This window comes from Triplophysa rosa, linkage group LG23 (assembly GCF_024868665.1).
Source record: "Triplophysa rosa linkage group LG23, Trosa_1v2, whole genome shotgun sequence".
Taxonomy (NCBI): Eukaryota; Metazoa; Chordata; class Actinopteri; order Cypriniformes; family Nemacheilidae; genus Triplophysa; species Triplophysa rosa.
Genome location: NC_079912.1, coordinates 18,873,618 through 18,891,764, shown reverse-complemented (window position 1 = coordinate 18,891,764; position 18,147 = coordinate 18,873,618). Strand labels below are relative to the sequence as shown.

Genomic DNA, 18,147 nt, shown 5'->3' with positions numbered 1-18,147 from the left:
CGTCCGTCTGTGTGGTTGGTAGCAGCATTCACGGCATTTTGCGACAGTGCCGTACATGAACGCTCAACTCTCCCGGGTGAGATACCGGCGAGCAACGCAGTTGCAGAGAAATTTCAATAAAAGCGACGGATAACTCAATAACACGTCGGGGTTTTTGGCCGATCAAAAGCACACGTCGTTCACACATCGTTTCAGCCGCCCGTAATTGCTCGCAGTAGATGTGGACTCTTTAGTTGAGCTGAAAGCGACGCGAGGGAAGGCAACTAATTGTCTACACGGGCTTGAAGTAAGTTGCCTCCCCAGCGGCGCTTTAAAGGGAAGCCACAGAAGAACGGTGAAAATGGACTATGATTTCAAAGTGAAGCTCACCGGGGAGAGAGAACGCGTCGAGGATCTTTTTGAGTACGAGGGATGTAAAGTTGGACGGGGAACGTATGGCCATGTGTACAAAGCAAAAAGGAAAGATGGGTGAGTTTGCAGGATGGACTTGTGCAGGCCTGCGTTTTGTCGCAATCTGTTCTTTAAAACGAAAAAAGGCGCCTGTTGTTCACCATCATCTCAGTGTTTTAGAAAGACACATTTCCCGCATTGAAATGTGGACAACTTATAGTATCAGTGAGACCTTATTTTGAAGGCATTGTTGTAAATGTGCGTCAGCAGGCAGAGGTGTTGTTGTGTTTGACGTCTCCTTAAAATAGATGCGAACAGGTGCAGTCACGAGCTTAGCCGTTTAATTAAATGCAGCTTTAGATGTCGAGACAACACGTTAACAAAACAACACACAATGTGGTTTTTTGCATGTTTTCCAAAGAAGTCCAGTGATGTGTGTCTGTGCATGCGAATCACATTTAATACATATTTTGTAGATCACAAGGAAATGTTATGTTGATGATAATGGGATTGACGTTACTCTTGAGCTATTGCCATGGAGATCAGTATCTGCGCACTGCTGCATCCGCCCCACTTCACAGGTCCAGAGGAGCATCTCTTGGGTTCACATGATTCTTTACAGGTCACTGCAGGACTCTCGCAGCCTATTGAAGCATCTCTGCAGTTACACGATGAGCGTCAATGACACTGCGGCGTCACATAACAGTTTGATGTTATAAGTGTGTCGTCGCAGCAGATGTTGGTAATTATGGAAGGTTGTTAAAACAACGATGAAGCATTGACGAGACGTGCTTAGTACTGGTTGTGACAGCAGCAGACTTGCAGGAAATAAGAAAAAATAAAGCACTTTTAGTCTGCGAAACCAGTATTTGTTGCCTTGAATGACCAAATGATGGATAGAGAAACTACTGTTGATGCATGGCATATTAACACCATGGTATTTTAAATGAATTGGTAATAACCTACTCTTGGAAAGCAGCAAAATAACCATAAATAGGTTTGAATCTATTCATCCAAGAATGCTGCAAATTGGAATTGGGAGGTGTGTTTTATTGGAAAAGGGAGTTTAAATTCTTTTGCTCTCTGTGTTTTTGGTAACTTGCCGAAGGGCATAACACAGGGATTATCTGTACTCTTCTTCAAAGCAAGACAAAAGATTACCTTCATATATAATCATGATCGGAAGACTGAAGATAGCATTATAGCATGTGGGTTTTATTTTTCTACAATTGCTAGAATGTACATTTAAACATATGTGTCATACCTCTTGAACAGACACCACACCCATGCAAGCGTTTATCGAATTTCTCATTCCATCTGCAGCGCGCGAATGTACACCATTAATTACCCACTTACCTACAGTAACAAAACAACCATGACTCGAATACTTTGACGTTAATCAGCAAGAAATTAGAGCTGTGACTTTGGGGAATAAAAATGGACCAAAAAGTCACTCAATTTGACTAGTCTTGTGTGTGGCGTGATGGAAAAAAGCCCTCATTGTCTGCAGGGCATCGGTGGTCACATTGAGGCAGTTGGAACGGCATTCCCCATCATGAAAACCTTTTTGCATAATAAGTTTTGCATTTACATCACTTTTTCTTTTCACTGTCACGGATGGTCTTTCGGTTTTTTGCATCATTCAGTCATTTGATAGTTTTGGTGTTTTGGTATCGTTTGTTCACACCAAATGTGATCTCTTGGCAGAAGAAGAATGGGTGGTCTCATGAGTTAAGTTCGTTGGAAGGTGCCAGGCTTTGAATGAGACCCATCAAGACAGGCCCAAAGCCAAACTATTAAGGTCCAGACAGTCTGGCGGCCAAAGTCTTGTTTGAAGGCCCTAAGTGTTTAGAGATGTTTATGTTCACTATAAGAGCTGGCTGTTTATGAGCGGTTTATAGCTCATTTGTTCTCCAGAAACTGGACAGGGCATTGGGAGTTTTAATAGGCTGATGTGGGGTGATTTTTTTTGTGGATTACATCTGAATACATTAGGAATTTCTAACACTTGCATATTGGAAGGGCCAATGATGAAGTAGACTTTCTAAGTGGATTCTTTTTGCAGGTGTTTTGTTAGTATAGATTTTGGAAAATGTACTGAAGGGTAATTGTGGTCGCTGATATCTCCATTTGCAGGAAGGATGATAAAGATTATGCCCTGAAGCAGATTGAAGGCACTGGAATCTCGATGTCTGCCTGCAGAGAGATAGCAGTAAGTACATCAAGCTTTACTGTCAAGAGTCAAGAGAATCTTCTTCAGATAAACTAGCTTTGGCATATGCCATCCTGGTTAAATACGTTTCTTAAAACACGTATGGAGCGTGTCGATATCTCAGAATGTGTAAAGCTGTTAACTGTATTTACCTGATGTTTTTTTCTACCTGAATCCCTTTTCACGTAGTCTTTTAACTCAATCATTTGTCGGTTGACCTCCTAAAGTGTGTAAACACATCGCTTTGAAATCATTGCTCTGTTTGCTCGAGTTGCCCTGTGGTAACTTCTGGCTCAACCAATGGCGCGAGTTTGCGACGGCACTATTTATTTGTCCAAACAATGGCAGATTGGGGATGTTTGGTAGATAATGAGTAAACTCTTTTGTTATACTTCTGTAAACACTTATGTTAATGAATAGCGAGATGATAAAACCAATATCAAATCTTTACTGTAAATTGTTTAGGACAACAGTGACTACAAAACGTTTGATTTATGGTCATGAATAATGGTCTCTGTAAAATGATTCAGAAATGAAAGTAACATCTGCTTAGAATAAAAAACAAATTACTGTCTATTTTTATCTTGGGCATAATTGCTGCATTAAATTTATAGCAGCCAGGATGAAGAGATTCTTGGGTTGTTCTGCATAACTCATGCAAAATTTGCATATACTTGAAACACTTCAAATGCTTGTTTATCAATGTTAAGTAATTGCGTTAACAAAAGAATGTATAGATCAAGAAATACAAGCATATTTAGCCACCTCAAATGCCGAATCCAAAATATGGGCCAAATTGTAGATCTGTGTTGATTTATAAAAATGTGCCGGGCTTAACAAACACACTTCAGGCCAGTGTGATTCTGAGTACTTTGGGTTCTGCGGGTGAACTGCAGATGTCTGTCTCAGCGTGTAGCGTTTGTGTGTTTGTTCTCATTTGCTCCCTGCAGCTGCTGCGTGAACTGAAGCACCCCAACGTGATCTCACTGCAGAAGGTTTTCCTGTCACATGCAGACCGCAAAGTGTGGCTTCTCTTCGACTATGCCGAACACGACCTCTGGGTAACATACACTCGCGTATGCACGCGCGCGCACACAAATATTTGTATATGCGTTTTGCTGAGGGTGTGCGTGTCTTTGCAGCACATCATCAAGTTCCACAGAGCCTCCAAAGCCAATAAGAAGCCTCTTCAGTTGCCGCGTGGGATGGTGAAGTCTTTGCTCTACCAGATCCTGGATGGCATCCACTATTTACACGCCAACTGGGTCCTGCACAGAGACCTGGTGAGAGTGTGTGTTCAGTCGAAGAGAGCGAGAGAGAGCTTTGTATAAACAGTACATGCGGGTGTTCGCATCCATCCAGAAGTGTTTCTTTTGACATGTTTATCATTCTTGTCGTGAAATGTTTTGGCAAGTGAGATGATTGATGAAAAGAGGGCTGTCAAATCACACTTCTCGCTGCCGAGTCATCTCGCTCAACAGTATTAAAATCATTGTGTGAGTTGAATGATATGAAAGTTGACAGATTAGCAGGAATGTCGTGACTAATTCCAGTAGGTGGCAGAATTTTAATGGAATTGATTTGTTTTCCATATCATATCTGCTTTGACAGAACAGTTGAAATGATGACCGTTTCAATGAAGGAATTTGCTTAAACTGCATAACCTGCAGCCAGGCTCCAAAGGAGTCAAATTTGGTGTATTAAATGAAGCTACTGTGCCAGTAACTTTCTTATGTTGTGTATAATGTGAGAGACAAACACTGTCATCATAAATTTACAAGAAAAAAACAAAGACAATTGTTTTGTCATGGTGTGAAAACAAATTACACAAAAAATGCCGTTTTACAGTTTTTACGGTGGTTTTTGTGGTCTTACATTTTCTCAGTTGGCAGGTGTTGCAAAACATCAGTTAGTTTTTGAATATTATTTGCATTTATGAATATTGTGCATTTATAAAACGCTTTACAGATGCACCATGTAGTGAGCCAGTCTGTAAACTAAACTGACTTTTTAACTGTTTTACCACAGAAACCTGCTAACATATTGGTAATGGGAGAAGGTCCTGAAAGAGGACGTGTGAAGATCGGTATGACATCAGTTCTGTTTCTATTCTCTGCTGCTTGACAAAAAGTACACAAGTACGTGCCTGTGGTAGCTTTGCTTGACTATCATAAGCGTTTAATTCTGTACTTGTTGCAGCGGATATGGGTTTTGCACGGCTGTTCAATTCACCACTGAAGCCTTTAGCAGATCTGGACCCTGTAGTTGTTACATTCTGGTACAGAGCACCAGAACTTCTGCTGGGAGCCAGACATTACACCAAAGCCATCGGTGAGATGTTCGTTTGTGAGAGGAATGTGTTTAAAAAGCCTTGTTTAGCCATTCGTGTTCGCTCTGTTTTTCAGATATTTGGGCGATTGGCTGTATCTTTGCTGAGCTTTTGACCTCAGAGCCGATCTTCCACTGTCGACAGGAGGATATTAAGACCAGTAATCCGTACCATCACGATCAGCTGGACCGTATCTTCAATGTCATGGGTTTTCCTGCAGGTGCTACTTATACATCCGTTAAATGTAGTCGATTCAGTAAAACTTTGCTGAGTTTTAAGGTCAAACAAAACTTGTCGGTTACAAGTCACAAATGTAATTTTCCCTATTAGAAATAATCCATGAATGTGGAAAATTTCTTCTCAGACAAAGACTGGGAGGACATTAAGAAGATGCCGGAACACTCTACATTGATGAAAGACTTTAGGAGGAATACGTTAGTTTGATTTCATCTATATAATGTTTCATTGGCTAGGTTGATTTGATTGCTAATGCTTGTCCCTCTCACCGTAGGTACACTAACTGCAGCCTTATAAAGTATATGGAGAAACATAAAGTCAAACCCGACAGCAAAGCATTCCACTTGGTGAGTGGTCTTAAAGCATGGCAGATTGTAGATTTGGAAATGTAGATTCTTTTATAGAAACAATAAACTTATGAACTCCCTCTCAGCTGCAAAAGCTGCTCACCATGGACCCAATCCGCCGAATCACATCTGAGCAAGCCATGCAAGATCCATACTTCCTAGAGGAGCCTTTACCCACATCTGAGTGAGTGACGTCAAGCATAGATTTGTAATAGGATTAAGATGTTACGCTGTTGTGGTTAGGATTATATGCAGTGTGTGTACACGGCACTGTTTGGATGAGATATTCTCTACAAACAAATTTCTCTGTGGTTTGTTTAGCGTCTTTGCTGGCTGCCAGATTCCTTATCCCAAACGAGAATTCCTTACAGAAGAGGAGCCTGAAGACAAGGCGGACAAAGTAAGAAATGTGTGTTTCTTTTCTTTTTTATTCAGTCTTTCTGTGTGTGTTTATGTTTAAAGGGAATTGAAAGCATAGCAGAAGCATTGCTTCAAGTAAAGTTTTGTTGTCTTTGTTGTATTTGCTGTGTGTGCTGCACCGAACAAAATTGTACAAATATTTATTTTAATATAGGCTTTTATGAAGAGCATGAAATAAAATGACCCTCTCTCCCCAGAAAAACCAGCAGCAGCAACAGCAGGGGAACAATCATACCAATGGGGCGGGGCACACAGGTAACCCTGATAACAGCCACGCACAAGGCCCGCCTCTGAAAAAGGTGAGAGTGGTTCCGCCCACTACTACCTCAAGTGGCCTGATCATGACCTCAGATTACCAGGTAACACATTTTTTAAATCTTTCACAAAATTACGGCCATTCGGCGAATGCCCAGATCGCTACAGAATAAATAACATTTGGTCGTACTTTTCCAGCATGTTTACAAACCTCATGTTTTGAAGATGCTAAATCCGTACGTTCTGTGTTCCAGCGCTCCAATCCACATGCTGCCTACCAGAACCCAGGACCAAGCACATCATTGCCCCAAAGCAGCATGGGATACTCCTCTACCTCCCAGCAGCCTCCACAGTACTCGCATCAGACCCACCGCTACTGAGTCAGGCCACGCCCTCACAGTGCCCAGCAGCGAGAATGTACTTATAGCGAGGCGGTTGTGGATCTGACCCGATCCGCCCTTAAACTCTTCTGGGCACTTGCTGTGCAGCATTTCCATAGAGACACCACAGGAACAATAACTGCACATGAAACCAACTAATCTAACACGTCACAGTATCATACAGCCGACATTATCCTCAGCTGATAAAATGTGGGGAAAAAAACTAAATGAAAATCATAAAGACTAAGAAAAAAACTGATATTTGTTCCATTGGTGATTGTTTAAGTCTTCGCTGCAAGTTTGAGATACTTCACATGAAAAAAGAAAAAGCAACAAACATTCTCTATACGTGGTACTGTACAGCTACACGCTGTAGAGAGAACTGGTTCTGCTTGGGGTGAATATTCACCATACCACCATTATAATAAGCCCCAGTCCCTCTTGCCCTCACTTTGAAAGTCCTTTGGCCTCTCCAAGACTAAAGCTGCTATGCGACTGCCAGCAAAAACAGAATGGCTTTCTGTCATACTGTCTGTGTGTCCTTTTGCCCTTACACACACACACACACACACACACACACAAACATAGATTCAAGCACTCTACACATTGCTGGGGACCGAATTCTCTGCTGCAGCTGCTGACGGAAGCATAATGAGAACCTCTAGTGCCCCCTGCTGGATCATACTGGTAGAAGGCTACCATAAAAATATCAGCTTGATTTTAGTAGTTAATAATTTAATGTTTTGGTTTTACGTTAGGAGAGGTCAGCTTCTTCCATTCTGCTGTCGGACCGACTATTACACGTGAAAGATCAGCCTTAGAACTTAATGACAAAACTAGTTGTGTGGACAGCAGAGTGAACATGCATTGTACTGTATTGTATTAAAATATTTTACATGAAACAAGTATCCTGACAATAAAAGTGGAAGCGTTTAAAATACGTGTAAAAAGGTTTCTCTGTTTGCTTGTTTGTATGAGTGAGTGTTGGCTTGCCTTTATAGACGCTTTCAGAGCAAAAACAAACAAACTGTGTCCCAAACTCAATTTACGGTGGACCTCCGCAAAGAATTCATAACTGCCGAGTAGTTTGAATGTAATTTAATACAATTCGTATACAATAAAATATGAATATTGATATAAATAAAATAATTGTTATAACAAAGCACACACCGGAAGTTAACGTTGGGTTAGTCGCGTGTCTTCGATGAAACCGTCTATACATTTTGAATAAAATTTGCAATATATTCATGAGCTTTTATTTTGGAATTATGACTCGGTTAGCTTTGGTAATTTGCTTAATTGTTTGGCAGTTCATATCTATGAAGATACATCTTTGAGGTAAAAGATAATAACAATTGCATTTTTGCTGAAGCTATCAAATATGGCGAATGTAACTATCACACTGTACGACACATTAACATTAAGATGTTAAGATTAGTTATTTATAAAGCATTTTCATTCTGTCTTCGCGGTTTCGCTAGGCCTATCGTGAGTTTAAAGCCCACTTCATACACCCACTTCAATAGCAGCTAAAGACCGCCCTTGCACGGCCTCCCTATGGTTTTATGACCGGAGGCTTTCTGTCAATCATCTTCACTCCCACCTCTGATAGGCCGCGTGTAACAAACGGTAGCGCGTACAATTCTTATTCTACGATCCTGATTGGTGTACCCAATCCAACATACCCCGCCCCCAAGCAGATTGTTTGGAATGGTCAGATGGACCGACCGATGGAGACACAGGATAGCAGTCCGGACCGCTGAGGGCTTGGACATGCGAGCGAATATTTATCTGGAAAAACACACTTTTGGTAAGCATCAGTCATTTGTTTCTTTTCGCTAATGTAATGATTGTATTATGGGGCACTTGTCATTTGACTGTTTATCGACCTTTACGTAATAAGTGGAACATGCGGTGTGTGTTTCTTTTGTGATTTGTTTATTAGTATTCCGTTAACTCGTGAAATAATCATATAACATTTAAACAACAATAACAACCGTTTTTTTCACGTAACGGTACTTGCTAAATATTATTCATCAAGAAGGGAAAGTTTCTGTTATTTTCAGGCCAGAATATCAAAGCAAATACTGAAAGTGCTCTGTAAGTAAACTGATAACATGATGCATCCATTCATTTCATAACTTTTCGTTTTCCACTTTTTATTTGTAAACAAAACTAAAAACTTTATTTATACCATATATAACAGTCCAAAGACTGTTATAATAATTTTTATTTTAAGATATAAATCCACGCATTGGACACGTTCTTGTAAAATACGATGCGACATTCACAGTCCTTCCTCATGTCTGACGTTATCACTGTTGAAATATTAATGTGCTCTTACGTGCACTGATGTGCTGTACTTCATGAATAGCAAATGCATCGCCGTTCTGTCCTTAATGGACTTTATGCGTTGAAATACGGCGTTTAGGGAGTGGATGCGTGCACAACCCCCCCCCCCCCCCCCCCCCCCTAGTTTAGACCGGATGTGGCCTCCTGTGGTCACGGGATGGGTCTGATGGACTTCAAAGCCTGTCAGCAGCAGTGATAGGGCAGTAATGCACACCGCATCCCTTTTTGACTATGCATCCTCTCTACTGTTCATGATGGCTTCTGTGTGTTGTCTGTGTTGTTTTGCAGTAGACACTGAAGTCAGCAAAGAAGTCTGCTGAATGCAAAAAGAGGCAGGAGTGCTTCTTTTATTTGAAGAAGCGAGTGGGGTGGGGTTGGCGGAGCAAAGGGTGGGATGGGGGAGGGAATTGAGCATGCATGGGAGAACTCCTCTGTTGCCGAGTGAACGGGGAGCTATTGTCCCGGGAACCTTTCAGAGTGGCTTCCCTGAGGTCCCCTGCCACTCTCCCTCCCCCATCACCCCCCTCCAACCCATACTTTCATTCTCTTGCTCCACATACACAAACAAACGCTCTTTCCCTTTCCTCTCTCACTCTTTACAAGCGTTCTGGATCACTTCAATGCAGTTTCTCTTTGTAACTAAAAGATCCCCGAATTTTCCCGTCCAGCAATCTCACACACACAGTTTCGCTCTCTTTTCGTGCCACTCACTCACGTTCTCTTTGTCTTTTCTGGGTCCCTTGGCCCCCTTCCCATCACGGTCCTAATTCAATGCACGATGTAATTAGTGTGGGTTGTGTCCATACTGCCGTGCACTGCAGGATTACAATGCCGGCGAGAGATGAACACATTACAACGCTCACAGACATGTATCTCATTAGACTATAACAACAGCGGTGTTTGTGTGTGTGTGTCAGGCCTAATAACACAAGTGCAATGCTTTTTAAGCTTTAGGTGGGGGAGAATGTGGCAGAGCTTCTCTAAAGTTTTCCATTTCCAAGATTAGCCGAACAGGTTCTGCAAGCGATATGTGAAAATACGACGGACAGATGGCTTGGTGCTGGGTGTCTGTTTATACGCGGTTACTATGGTAAATGTTAACCAACTACTGTAATTATGCATGTATGACACAGGCACACACATTTGGGTAGTCGACAAATATACAGTACACGTGTCCAATGGTGTGACTGTTAATATATTAATTTATATTATGATTAATATTTCTAAAACAGCATAAGAGAAATTTATATTCTTGGTAGGTTTTTTTTGTATTTCTGCTGTCGCACAATATCACATATTTTCGTTCGTATGAATTTCAGTAGATTTTAAACATGTGCCATTCACAAAATTTTATTTTATGGTTATTTTTATTATTGAATAATTCTGCACAGAAAATGAAACAAAACTCAACAGCTTCCATCAAGGCCTGTTTACAAGAAGTTGCCTAAAGTTGTGTTCGTAGTTATTTTTACATCACAAGTGGGACAAAGATGGAAATAAGTGGTTACGTGCACGTTATTTAATTGGTGTGATTGTGTGGAAGTGAGGGATTTGCTTCACACCCCAACTGCATCATTGTTCTGGCTGTTTGGGAAGACAGGAAGTCAGACATGTGACTACGAGAGGAACAGGAAGCTGAGAGCTGGGTGTGGAGCTGGAAAGCAGGAAGCAGAGAAACGGGCAGATAAGATGACCTCTGAGATGCTGTCCCACCATCCCTTTGTTCTTGTCCCTAATCTTTGACGTTCAACCCCCCTTAGCCAATCACACAGCAGATGGCCTCTCAGCTGGCCAATCGCTGTGGGGTTATTATTTCACGGATGGGAGCATTCTATCATGGCGTCCAGCTGACACGGCTTACCTACCTTAGAAACTTTCATGTTTCGATACGATGCATATAGGTGACATGACATGTGCTTTTCATGTTATTAATCGATACGTAGGTAGTAAATATAAATGATATTTATGTAGCCTCAGCCTGTATAATGTAAATAATAATAATCACATACAGTATATGCAATTAATGTATATGTTCTGCCATATCGTGAAGTGTATACACTTTAACATATTCTGATACAAAATATACCTGTTTAAAACTTAAATTCAGAAAACTAATAATGAGAAATGGGAATGTCGCGTTTCCTTTAGAAAAAATGATTGGTTTGAGTGTTTTGGATTCCTTTGATTGACAGCCGGGCAACCAGGGTGATGATCAGGATTAGTTTGACTAGGACTTCTTTTACTAATGCCTTGTAATCCTGACATGGGCGGCTGCCTGTGGCTCCTCTTTGGTTGGGTTGTAGGCCAAAATACATCCCACGTACTGGATGTGTGTATATGCATGTGGGTGCCGGTGCCTCTCTGCGTCTCCTGTTTTGGATTTGGATAGATTGAGGTTCACTTTATGCTGAACTTTAGCAGCTTTAGGTTCCAGGTCAGAGGTCAGTCTGGTCTAAGAGGCTTTGGAAATGATTGACTAACTAATTTCCCTTTTCTTGATCTACAGTTGTCCCAGTTTCGTTAGAACATTCGCTGTGTGGGTGTTTTACATAATACGAGCAGCATTTATCCACATGAAGAAATAGTGAGTAAATATGATGGTTAGGTCTTGTTTTGTTGCGCTAACATGTGCATGTGTGTGTTCTCTCTGCAGGCAGCGTGGGGTGCGGCTGTGTAAGGGAAAGCCATGCCGCTGGTGAAGAGGAACATTGAGCCCAGGCACCTGTGCCGCGGGGTGCTGCCCGATGGCATTGGCAGTGAGCTTGAGTGTGTCATGAACAACACACTGTCTGCTATCATACGCCAACTCAGCAGTCTCAGTAAGTCTTTCTTACACACACAAGTTTACCTAACAGCCTAATTAGGGACTTCTGTAACTTTTGCTTATATCGCCATCTCTGTTTGAAACATAAAATTGCAGGGCACTTTACTTGGGTCAAACTGACATTTCCTGCTAAATCAAACCTGATGGCTCAAGTTATAAATTGACTTAGTATAGCTTAACATTGCGAATTAAGGTGAGGGAAGGGTTTTGAACACTGATTTTTAATGTTCTTACCGAAAGAAATTGGATTGCCACTTAAAGCTATTTATATTTATTGTTGACTAACCCAAACTCTAACCATAAAATACAGTAGAATACAGTATTCAGTAATAGACAATATAAAAACACAATTTAGTGACATTATAAACCACTTTTCTTTTTTTCCAATACAGATTTGGACATTTCATTTCTAGGGGCAGTTTTGCTAGGCCACTCAATTTATTATCTGTCAAAGCTTCTTTGTTAATTTTCCAATAAATAAAACCTTTTGTAAATTGTATTTATTTAAAATATATCAAATCTATAATGGGTCAGTGACATATAAGACCTGCCAATTTTTAAATACAGATAAATATTAATATCTATTGCAGTTATTCAAACATTAAGAACGTGGTGTACACATAAATGCAGATAAAAATAAGTGTTTTTCATCTATGAATTGGCCATAGCCTTAAAAGATGTAATGGGTGCGACTGTGATTTATCTTAAAATAATGAATTTCCTTGACATGCTTAACATGTTGTTAAAGTGTTTAGAAACAAAGTTTGTGCATTTCTTTGAGTTTTGGTAAGTAATCATCTCATATTGTCATAATATACTCATAGTCATATACATATTTTTCTTCTATTATTTTGTCTTCTTAAATTAACAAAATTAACAAACTGATTTTTTCTGAAAATTGCATACAAGAGATATAAATGTTTTAAAAATAAACGTACTATACATACTGTATCAGAGATTCATATTTCAGCCACAAAAATAAACTTATTGATATTTTATCGGTCGCACCACGGTAAGTGGTCGTTATATGTCATTAACCCTAACACCGAGTCTACGCCGGCCGCGTCGCATCCAGTGTGGACAAAATTTAAAATTATAATGGGATCTAATGCATTCTATTGTCTCTTGTCGTGCCGCGCCCGATGTAGACACGGTGTAATGCATAAAATAATATATGAAATCTCAAGTCAGGTTTGTATTTAGTAGGTTTGTGCACACATAAGCAATGGCATAGCACTGTGCTAAAAACTCAGAACACCTTAGCACCTCCATACCAACTTGAATTTAATTGGACAGCTTTCATTTTCTTCAGTAAATGTAAAAATTAAGTTACTTTTACTGTATGATTGTTGTTCAGAAATATTTTGTTTAAATTTCCATCCATTGGAACACGTGGAACTAATGTTGTGGTGGTGAGGATTTGTCGTCAGTTTGTGATGCTTGAGGAAAATACTTATTTGTAATATTAATAGTTCATTTAGCCTCACAGAACTTTCTGATTCCTTTCCTTCAGATCGTCTTCCATAAGACCATTATGCATTCAGAATGAGAAGTTTTTCGACTGATTTGTCCTTCCATCCATCTCTTCATCTTATCTTCTGTCCATCCACTTGTTTTATAACAACTCAAAAACCCCTGAAATTCCCAGAAGTGTCTTTTCTGTGTTTAGTGGATGCCTGTGGAAGGAGAGGCCTTTCAGCAGCAGCTGTGAGGATTCAAATAAATGACAGCCCATTGCACTTGAAGGCAGAGCTGTAGACACTGTATGCATGGAAAGAAATCGTGTGCACGGCGTGTGTTTACATGCTTTTCGTGTGTTTGTGGGGCTGCTGTGCGTGAGCTGTAATATATACGTGTATGCATAGGGTCACAGGGCAGGAATTTGAAAGGAACAGATACTCTTCCTTCCTGTAAATACTTTCCTGTCTGCTTTTGTTTAAAACTACAGTTATTAATAGCCTTAGTTGAGGGTGATAAAAAAAGACCGCTTTTCTTTTACATTTGTTGCTCCCCTTGCTTTTTCTACTAACAAGAGCTTATGTATTTTAATGTCCTTCATTTTAAAAGTTTAGAATTTGTACATAAAGCCTTGACTAAAAAACAAAAGATACATTTAAGAACTGTAACATTAAGAGTTAGCATTTGTTTTTTAATCATGCCATATTTCTAGTTGGGGCAAGTTGTCCCATTTTTACCCCAGTGAACATTTTTCAGGTTAAGTTTGTTTTTGACAGTCAGTTTCTAGGCACCTACTTACCTGCAAACAAAAGCAAAATTGCTAAAAAATTACACTAAAATTAACATAAAACTACACATATAGAAATAAAAGCTAATTCATGACATTTATAATAACTACATTGAAACTGAAAACAAAACTGCTTTGCTTGTTAAAAAATGCACCTTCTTTCCTCAGGTAAACATGCTGAAGACATATTTGGAGAGCTCTTCAACGAGGCAAACCTGTTCTATGTGCGGGCGAACTCTCTGCAGGACCGGATTGACCGACTTGCCGTCAAGGTCACTCAGCTGGACTCTACGGTTGAGGAGGGTGAGTGCGCTTCTGGGAAACAAGGGCTCAGGGTCTTTCTCAATATGTTACGAATTTTAACGTCTCATTCTGTCTAAGAGAAATCGCTGAGGTTACATGGCTCCAGTGTGAGATCGATACCCCTGTATTCGTCCGAACCAAAAATCAACAAAAAATAAATAATGCAAAATTTCACGCACCCCACATTTCTCTATTACCCGCACCAAAGCGTGTACTCTCATCTCTTTTTTCAATTAAAAGATCAATAGCGGAGTTTACGTTACACACTCTGGAGGGCAGGTGTAATCAATCTCTCTCTGGCTCTCTTTACCCCTGCAGTGTCTCTTCAGGACATCAACATGAGAAAGGCTTTTAAAAGCTCTACCGTTCAAGACCAGCAGGTGGTGTCCAAGAGCAGCGTTCCAACCCCTGTGGTGGAGATGTACAATTTAAGTGACAAGCCTCCACCTCTCAATATTCTCACTCCCTACAGGTAGGACTGTATGTGTGAATGTGTCTATATAAGAGTGTTGGTCTTTTCTTCCCATAATCCTCAGCTTCTCATGATTCCATGATTGAATTTAAAATTGGTTAATACGTTTTTTTAATCATCACTTATTTTTGACAAATGTTTAAAGTCTACATTTTAAGCTATATTCACTTTCATGTAGTTCGAACTTGGCTAGTACAGTTTGGGTTTACAATATTTTGTGTGTCAAATAAAAAAGATGTGTGTTTTTATAGTTGGCAAAATGTTCTAAAAACCAATCAGGGGGCAAGTATTGCCCCGTAGCATTTATTTCTGACCCTGGTCTGAAGTATAATTAAGGAATATAAACAGCCATGAATTCTTAAAACTGGCAGATGTCGTTCGTGGGAATGTCTGTTCTCAAGACACAGGCCACTCATAAATACTTGAACAGATCTAATGCAGAATATGTGGAAGGAATGTTCCAGACATTGCATTTCTCTGTCTGTTCAGCTAAATGCAGTTAACAAAGTTCTTTGTGCATGAATAATTCATAGCCAATTAATAGCACTTTTGGAAAACCAGGCGGTCAAAGGAGACACGGCAAGATGCTTTCAAATATTTTTTTTCTCTAAAGAGATTCAGAAAAGCACTCCGGCAACTGCTACTTTTGATGTGAATGAATCGTAATTATTCATTATTATTATTATTCATTATTTGAAATAGCTTTGAATTAAAAAAGAAAGAATCCTTCACAGAAATGACATGTTTTCTTACAACGCTGACCTCTTGGTTGCTATAGAGATGATGACAAAGAAGGGCTGAAGTTCTACACTGACCCCTCTTACTTCTTTGACCTGTGGAAGGAGAAGATGCTACAAGATACAGAAGACAAGAGGAAAGAGAAGAGACGGCAAAAGGTTGGACATATATTGTTTTTTCTTTGACTCCCTTTACATTTCTGGCTTGTTCTGAATTTAGGTGTATGGAAAATAATCCAATGCTACATTTGCTTTTGATTGATTTGTGGTTTGATAATCCATGACAGGAGCAGAGACGGTGTGTAGACGGCACGCTGCAGAGGGAGGTGAAAAAGGTGCGAAAAGCGCGAAACCGCAGGCAGGAATGGAACATGATGGCCTTCGATAAAGAACTGCGACCTGACCATCGACATTCTCACACTGTGCACAGAGGAGGGTCTATAGACGGCACAATGTCCCCAGAACACAGGTTAAACAGGTCTTCTGAAGGGCGCATATATAAACGCGATTTTATTCATCTACTTACTTAGAAATGCAATGGTTTTTTCTTCCGTTTTAGGTCTCGTGGACAAGATCATGCAGATCACGGCTATCTCTCTATGGCCAACCACGCTGGCTACGCACACACTTATTCAGGGCCGCCGCCTAGTATGGCAGCTCTGTCTGCTCATACTCCAATGAACATGGAGCAGGATTACAGGGGTGGGTCCATGGCATACCGTTCTGGCACACTGGGTCGTCCACACCAGGCCCCGCCCCCTCCGCCATCAGCAAACACAATGAATGGCTCCATGACTCTGCCACCTGTCAGTTACAGGTTGGTTGGTTTTATTTAGTTGAATCTAAATCAAATTGAGCATAGCAATGACTATTTACCAATATGCTTTCCGTGCACTTTTTTACCTCTTACGTATGTCAGAAGTATGCAGTATGTACTGTATATGTAGGTATAAACAAATGCTGCTACCTGACGGTCAACATATTGCAGTGACTGATTCTAAATAGCAATCAGATTATGATTTATGAGATTATATTGTGTAAAAGGAATAGCCAGGATTGATTTTCGTCCTCTGCATCGCTCAACAGTTTGGATTACATGAATTCTGGGCTACCACCTCCACCCGCAGCTGCTATCCCATCAGGACAAACAGCTTTTGCTATGCCGCCCTTGGGACCAGTCCTGCCTCCAGGCCATCTAGGACCAATGGGAGCAGCCACGGGCTATGCCCCACCCGCACCAATGGCTGCCCCTCCACCACCTGTAGCCCCGCCCCCTCCTCCCAGCGCAACCCAATCCATCACTCCCAAACGGCCCTCTGTGCCTAATGAAGCCCAGGCCTTGAACGATGCTCGCAGTGACCTGCTGGCAGCTATAAGAATGGGTATGAACTATATGTTTAATGCATTTGCAAAAAGTTTGTCACGTCACATTGAATGCGTATTTATATTTTTGTGGTTCCTTCTGTTAGATTTTGTAACCTTTACTATTTTGAGTCTCTGAGGTATCGATCTTGTGTGTGCAGGTATTCAGCTGAAAAAAGTTCAAGAGCAGCAGGAGCAGCAGGCAAAACGAGAGCCGGTGGGCAATGATGTGGCAACCATCTTGTCTCGCCGCATAGCCGTGGAATACAGCGATTCTGAGGACGAATCTGAGCTAGAGGACAATGACTGGTCTGACTAACACTATACGTAATGATGCAACAAAAAACACACAGTCACAAGGGTTTACACCAATAAAATCACATGTGAACGTGTTGGATTCCTCAAGCACAGAAATGCATTTTAATATCATTATGAATAACTAATAGCTCCATGAACCTCTACGTATGATGTTTTTCCATGTTTTCTAATGATTTTTAATAAAACACTTGTTTCTAAGCAATATGGACATACAGCCGTGGACAAAATGAAAAGACAATTTCATCTAACATGATCAAAATGATCCGTTTTGTTTTATTCTGTTAGCTACTAACAATATTTCTCCCAAATGTCAAATAAAAATATACATAATATTTCTATTTTATTTATTTGCAGAAAGTGAAAACTGGAGAAAAAGGTCAAAATAAAAGGTCAAAAGTGTTCTGTATTTTTTCATATTTACCTTTAAGCAATGCAATAGTAATATTTGTACATGTATTTAGGAAAAGTTCCAAATTATTCATGGGTCTCGTCATGCTGTCAGTCTTTCACATTGCTGTTAGATGACTTTGTCACTCCTGAGGTTTGACTTTGTTGAAATTCAACAGACACTGGGCCGGAATGGCCACAATACATCTAGAAATTCTGATTAAATGAACATTTGGAATGGTCTCTTCATTTTTTTCTTCGGCTGTATATAGTGGATAGCGACTAAAACTAACGATTAAGCAAGATGAGGTCAGCGAAAACACATGGATGGAATTTGTTCAGTGCTCAGCTCTGTACATTTTTGGAGTCTGCATGAAGTTTGTATAATACTAGATGTATATGTGGAGATGTGAGGTCAGTCATATTTGTGTGAACTGACTCGAGGTGTTTGATTAAACTACCTGATACTAGGTAACAGCGGATTGTGGTCACTCTGTAGTGTGTAGTGTCTGGGTGTGTGATGAAAACACGGCCGGCAGGCGGTGCGGTCTCGTGGCAGTAAATCTGACGAATCTTG

The 18,147-nt window shown here is 40.4% G+C and overlaps 2 protein-coding genes across 3 annotated transcripts; both read left to right on the top strand.

Moving 5' to 3' along the window:
• Window positions 1-21: 21 nt before the first annotated feature.
• cdk8 (cyclin dependent kinase 8) lies at window positions 22-7,516 on the top strand. 2 transcript variants are annotated; one of them, XM_057322626.1, is made up of 13 exons: window positions 22-468; window positions 2,527-2,602; window positions 3,553-3,663; window positions 3,745-3,885; window positions 4,631-4,688; window positions 4,802-4,933; window positions 5,008-5,151; window positions 5,296-5,365; window positions 5,443-5,515; window positions 5,602-5,699; window positions 5,837-5,915; window positions 6,133-6,294; window positions 6,445-7,516. In XM_057322626.1, exons 1-13 carry the CDS (start codon window positions 341-343, stop codon window positions 6,568-6,570), a joined length of 1,398 nt encoding a protein of 465 aa, XP_057178609.1. In that variant the 5' UTR covers window positions 22-340; the 3' UTR covers window positions 6,571-7,516. The 2 variants fall into 2 exon arrangements, with proteins under 2 accessions (XP_057178609.1, XP_057178608.1); XM_057322625.1 differs by having other exon boundaries at window positions 5,837-5,924.
• A 745-nt stretch (window positions 7,517-8,261) lies between these two features.
• On the top strand, window positions 8,262-18,032 carry wasf3b (WASP family member 3b). Its single transcript, XM_057322360.1, has 9 exons — window positions 8,262-8,380; window positions 11,576-11,741; window positions 14,160-14,294; window positions 14,613-14,766; window positions 15,545-15,662; window positions 15,791-15,972; window positions 16,063-16,320; window positions 16,590-16,885; window positions 17,027-18,032. The coding sequence occupies exons 2-9, from the start codon at window positions 11,609-11,611 to the stop codon at window positions 17,182-17,184; spliced, it is 1,434 nt and encodes a 477-aa protein (XP_057178343.1). The 5' UTR covers window positions 8,262-8,380; window positions 11,576-11,608; the 3' UTR covers window positions 17,185-18,032.
• Window positions 18,033-18,147: the final 115 nt, after the last annotated feature.